The sequence below is a fragment of the Gymnodraco acuticeps genome, unplaced genomic scaffold (assembly GCF_902827175.1).
Source record: "Gymnodraco acuticeps unplaced genomic scaffold, fGymAcu1.1, whole genome shotgun sequence".
Classification (NCBI taxonomy): domain Eukaryota; kingdom Metazoa; phylum Chordata; class Actinopteri; order Perciformes; family Bathydraconidae; genus Gymnodraco; species Gymnodraco acuticeps.
Window position 1 is genome coordinate 3,042,784 of NW_022990966.1, and position 6,000 is coordinate 3,048,783.

The 6,000-nt window shown below is 44.3% G+C and overlaps 1 protein-coding gene across 26 annotated transcripts in view; it reads left to right on the forward strand.

The window, feature by feature from the left end:
• The window catches only part of fgfr3 (fibroblast growth factor receptor 3), a 113,717-nt gene that overhangs the window by 38,694 nt on the left and 69,023 nt on the right, over window positions 1-6,000 (forward strand). For 10 of the 26 annotated variants that reach the window (XM_034235440.1, XM_034235427.1, XM_034235441.1 and 7 more), the window contains exons 1-2: window positions 627-1,100; window positions 5,534-5,753. In XM_034235440.1, coding sequence (XP_034091331.1) covers window positions 5,612-5,753 — 142 coding nt within the window. In that variant the 5' untranslated portion in view covers window positions 627-1,100; window positions 5,534-5,611. Of the gene's footprint in view, window positions 1-623; window positions 1,101-5,533; window positions 5,754-6,000 lie in introns of those variants that run through there. The other 16 variants (XM_034235424.1, XM_034235433.1, XM_034235428.1 and 13 more) reach the window with 5 other exon arrangements.

Genomic DNA, 6,000 nt, shown 5'->3' on the forward strand with positions numbered 1-6,000 from the left:
CTTGCTGCCTCCAGCGGCCCCGGAGGAGCGCCGCACAAAAATATGATCTCCCCCCTCTGCTGCTGTGTGTCCCAGCGTAGCGCGTAGGCAGGAGGCATCCCGGACCGAGACTGGAGACGAGCGTCAAGAATGAAACACACACACACACACACAATGAAAACTAGAAGAGCCTTCAAAATAAAAGTATGCTATGTTCTAAATGGCTGCGTGGCACAATGCGAGTATGCGACTCCTCTTGATGGCTTAATTGCGATGCATGTGAATGAGGCTTATTTTATTATATGTAAGCTATCACTTAAGTTTCGTATTTCTTTCCGTTTTTTTCACATACTTTTTTTTGCACATTTGTAAACGAACAGTAGCCTATACAAATTGCTTTGAAAAATATATTCAAAAAGTTTGTGATGATTTTTGCTTTTCTACAAAATACAATACACCATTTTTAGTTAAATGTGTGTTAAAATGTATTTTGTGTTTTCTACATGTTCCACTTCAAATATATTTGGCATTTCTCCAGTATAAGGCAAAGCATTGCGTCACTACTTCACCAGCTCGTATTTTATTTTGAAGGTTCAAACCGGAACTCCTCCTGTCTCCTAGCAACTCTCTCTTGACGGCAGCTCCTACTTCACAGGCAGCCGGCGGAGTAGAGCCACCAGTCCGAGTTGGTTGATCCGAGGCAACGAAACACACCGACTGGCATCCGCGCTGGATCCGAGCGAGGGTCCGTTATCACTGCGTCCGACACACACACACACTTACACACTGCCCGGTGCACCGCAGGATGAACGCGCTCTGGAGGTTTGGACACTTTGGACAGCAGCGCGCAGGGTAGAACAGGATTTAGTGGAGAAGTTGGTTTTCTCTGCATCGGTGCCCGAGCAGAGTACTCTCGCTGTCAAGTCGTGAGAGAGATTTCTGACTTTTTTCTCCCTCCACTGTCGCCAAACTTCTCCCCAAAGCTCTGGGACTAACGGATTTTAAAGTAGTTTTGTGGATTTGTATAAAGTTTACTGGAGAATAAAGCCTGGTTTTCTTCTTCTGAATGCTTGGTGACATCTGAAAGACGGAGATTTTGGATACAAAACGTGATAATTTGGGTAAGTGTTTTATTATTATTGGTATTAGCCTATTATTAGTTGTATTCATATTAGGCTATTATTATTCGTGAACAACACTTGCAGCTTCTCTAAGGAATGAAATATATATTTCCACTTCCTTGTAGATGTGTGAGTCAGACAGGTTGAGCCATCCAGTCTCTCAGCGTAAAGCAGCCGTGTGGTATAAAGGAGTGTGTACAGTGCGTGTGAGCCAGCGTGGAGCTTTAGGAACAGCCCCACGGTCCGAACCATAGCACAGGTGCTGCCGCTTGAACTACTTGCCTGGTCCCGGTCTGTGCGCAATCGGTGCGTCACGGTCCTTGTATGCAGACGGAGTTTTCTGTGCGTATTTATATTAGCCTACCTTGGTTTGGAGAAGGCGCGCACAGGTTTCTGTGTATAGTCTTATTAATGCAGGCTGCTCTGCGTGTGGCGCAGGATAGTGAAATTACGCACGCTGCAGGACTGATAAAGACTATGGAACTGGCAATTGTTGTAGCCCTTCTGCTCATTTAAAATTAAAATCTATTTGCTTGAAGATTTTTTATTGAAATATTTTTCCTCTTTTCAGTTCTAGAAACTAAAACTAAGGGAAAACGTGTAAAAGCACATCAATTGTGAAATTACGCACGAGTTATATTTCCATAATGATTTGAGGATATCCATTAGATGCGCAACTTAAAAGCTTGGTTTCAATGTTTCGTCAATCAAACCGACTGTATCATTTCACAGTCAAAAAGTCAAATATTGACTTTCATCGCCATCCTTTGCTCGTTAGGACGAACACGCCTTTTCTCCTCGCTGCAACAGTGACGTGTTCTCTGGTTAGCAGCAGACATATGAATTACTCATCAGCCTCTTTCACAGAGCCGCTCTTCCTAATGCCTCTGATCATCTCTGAAGTTTCTCCAGAAAACAGCATATTTTTTTCCTCCACCTCCCTTTGAATGAACGAACTGTGCGGTTCTCTCCTCCGCAGCAGATCAGTCATCCCCTCTTCAAACACATGCGCTTCAATGGGATTCAGATGGTGATTTTGGCCACTCAGCTCAGCTTTGACTCCCATCATGTCAAACCCTCAAACGCTGCAAATTACAGGATTATAGCATTGTGGAGGGGGGGGGGGTCTGAAATGAGATTTGGGACTTGCATTGCTTGAGCTTATTAAATATCGGGAGCCATAAACAACAAGAGTGCAGATCATAATGGTTTGGCTAATGCTGCAAATTAATTGTATCTATTGACCCGAGTAATGCATGCCAGTTTGCAGCGTTTTCAATCCGAGGCAGCCGCAGACACATTTGGACTCCAAATGAAACTATGATTGCCTCTTTTCATTACTCAAATTGGCCTGGGACCATCCCTCTGCGTGGAGTTTTGGGTACCTCTTTTATAAAGAGGGAAGAAGTGCATTTGAAAAGAACCCACTTTTTCATTCTCACTAATTCACTGTAATATTCCAATGTGTTTCAGCAGTAACCTTATCTGGCCTTTAGCAGATTTATTTTATTATATACCTGTAGGAATATGTCTCTGATACTAAATAATGCACTTTATTGGGCCTAATTATAAGTATTGTATACCTTTTTAAAATATGTAACTTATGTATGTATTCACGCTGCGCCTGTAACATTGAAGATAAATTCACAGTGGAGCTGTTAATGGTTTTCCCTTCTCTCCATATAGCTTCAGTGTAATAACCCTTCAAGGTCTTATAAAGTGTCTGAGGGAGATACAAAGTTATAACTTTTAAATTCCCCATGGTGTCTGCTGGAATGTGCACAATGTATAAGAGAGTTTTCTTAAGCACTAAGTTTCCAAATGATCCTGTTTTTCTACATACTCTGAAGTACTAAAGTGTCCTTTATCCTCCGTTTCATCCAGAGGACAAATGTTGGGATGGGTGTAGTCATTTACATGTGCAGTGTCAGGCTACATTACTATCTGTTTTACGCCGCCCGTCTGAGTGACAGCCCGAGGTGAGCTTTACACCCGGAGTCTCTCTGTATCTCCGACAGCTTTAAAATGCTCTGTCTGTCTCCGTGCTGATCAATATCTCCTCTCACCTGAGGGTGTGTTTTGAAAAAGGGTGCTGGTGTGTGATAAAGGCAAAAAGAGGGAGACAAGGTGACGAGCAGATAAGTAGGATAACTTTTAATACAGGAGTAGAAGAAGAATAAGGAGGCACTGATATGGAAGATTACCCACTTGTGCATCTGTCTAGCTCTCATTCCATGTGCCCTCCGACCGGCTGCTGTTTGCACTTGTGCTCTCCCAAAAACCTCTAATCCCCCTTTTCCCAAAATGACAAAGTCGATCCTGCCCCGGCTGTTGATTCTCTGGCTTAATTATGAAAGATTACTGACACTCTGGAGAGGTGTGACTAGCATGTGACCGCTTGGCATTGATCCTCACACAGGGGAGAGGGATGACAGGGATTTGAACCCCGGTTAAAGCATTTTTCTGCCTCGGAGCTATCACAATGTGAGGATAGTACTGCATGATTAATGTTCATTTATTATGTATAGCCGTGGTAGTGTTTCCCCTTCATGCTTTAAGAAAATATTAGCATGAAAACACTTTACAGGCTTTGAACTCCTCGCTGGGTCTTTGGGATCCTCCTCTTCTTCTTCTCTGCTTTCTGAGGTTGTTAAGTGAAATCAAAGTGGCTGCAGAGTCGGTTAAAACTTAATTTCTGATCTTTGGCATGTCCACTTTGTTTGAAAATGTTCTCAGTTGAATTTCATCACCCAATATTTCAAATACTAAAGCATATAAGGTTGCCGTTTTGTCAAGAAAGGGCATTTATTACCTACTGCGCTTACACTGGGTTTAATTTGTTCCAGTTTCACGCTATCAATCATGTTGCAACGCTAGGCTGCTCCTTATATTGAATGATTCACTTTGTTCACAAGGTAGTCTCCACTATTACCCGTCACCAAATTAGTCAATCTAACAGCCCGTATTGTTTTCCACTTTCTTCTCACATGGCTTGAGAGTCTGTCACGATGCTTGTCTAAACACATCTGTGCCTTGACATAAAACAACTCCAGAGACTTTGTCAGCTCTCGAAGTGAAGTGTCTGTAAAAAAGCTGAGATTTTTTTGTTATGTGTGTGTATGTCTGTGCTTGCCAGAGAAAACAAAAGTTTCAAATCGGCGAGGCCTGCAATCAGCTACCTCCACGTCCGGAGAGCGAAGGCCTTATCGTGCTGTATAAACAAACCGCAGCGGCGTGTAGGCGTCTGCTGTTGTAAGAGGCTGAGGATGGGCCGAGAGGAGAAGAGGAGCGCAGTGAAGAACATAAAAGGCTGCAGTATGCTGAAGCCTGATAGGTGCAGTGTTTAGATTACACTCTGTGTGTGTCTGCACTCCTTTATGAATTCACATGTGTCTTGTGAAGTTCCCCCAGTCGGTGTGTTCTGTGTTTGGAGAGTGATAATGTGCAAACAGAGCCAGGCCTCAGTTTGTGCTGAGCAAGGAGTGGGTCACAGGTCCTCTGAGAGAAAGAAAAACAGTACTGTTAAGACTTAAGACAACACAACCTTTCTGTGGACTGTGTGTGTGTGTACAATACACCTCTGTGTGCCGAAGCAAAGCCCCACTCTGAAATGTTTGCGCGTGTGTTTGCCAAACCTGTGCGTCTGTTTTCATCGGGGTGGACGCCTCAGAGCCAAGGCTATTCTGAAGCTGGACAGAGCCGCTAAAGTGTAATCTAACAGTTGGTGGTGTGTGTGTGTGTCTGTGTGCTTTGCCTTTCTGGGCACCTCGCTTTGGGCTTTCTCCTCCATCCTCAGTGCATTCCAGCTTCTCCCTGCTTAAGCAAACAGAGCAGAGCACTCCGCCGTCGCTCTCCTTAGCCGTCACGCTCCCTCCTGCTGCCAGCCAGCCGCCGGGCACGTTGGGCAACTGATACTGTAGACTTCGGCATTCCTCATCCTGCAGGAAGATCAGTGAAATCCATGTCAATCGGTTGCTAAACCATGCAGAAGAGTATCTCAAGGAGAAAAGAGTAATGTAGAAGGAATGACAGGCTGTTGAGGTCTGTTTATAAAGTGATCTTTCTCACTCTTCAGCTAATCCTGTTGCAGCGAAGCTAATGGATTTTTTTAATGAACTTGTATTCCCCGACTGAGTGCACGGTACAAATGGTTTCTCAAGCTTTTCCAATATCAGAGATCCAATCCAAGCATTTTAACGATCAGGTGCTCCGAGAAAGTTTCCGAGAAAATCTGCAAAGAGGGATTTCCACTGTAATCCCTGAAATCTGTGAGGAATGTCAGGTCAGAATAGGGTAGCGTGTGTGCAGAGTAGACCCCAAGGCGCTTCTTTGTACTGTGTTCAATTTACAATTACATTTTTCAGAGTTGATTGCAAGTACAACCTTGGACAAATCCGAGCCAGAATATCATGATGTTTGTTGTTGTTTTCCAGGTCAGTGACGGGGAGTCGTTGGATCATTTCTTGCGGCGTTGGAGGCTGCCCTTCTGCTGGACAGCATGCGATTGGAGGATGTTGTCTGAGTCGGGCCTCGCTGCTCTGCGTCTCACCTCGTCCTCTAGAGGAATGACGGCTCTGTGGTGCTCACTCTGGATTTCCTGCCTCCTGCCTCTGTGCGTCGCTCCGGCCCGGCTGCCCACCGCTCAGCCCACAGGTATGACACAAGATCAGTTTCTCACCACTGCTGAAAAAACACCTGTTATTGTCTTTAGGGATATCCAATGGTTAGTACACGGTCACCATAAAACACTTGCTTTTATTTGAAGCAATTTTACAACTTTCTGGACAAAATGGCACAACATTCGGCTTTGGCCTGCACATTCAGGAAGCAAATAAGTGTTCAAGTCATAGCTGTTCACCGGCTTTCTTTTAAAGTCCATAAGAATTCAATAAACCTGAAG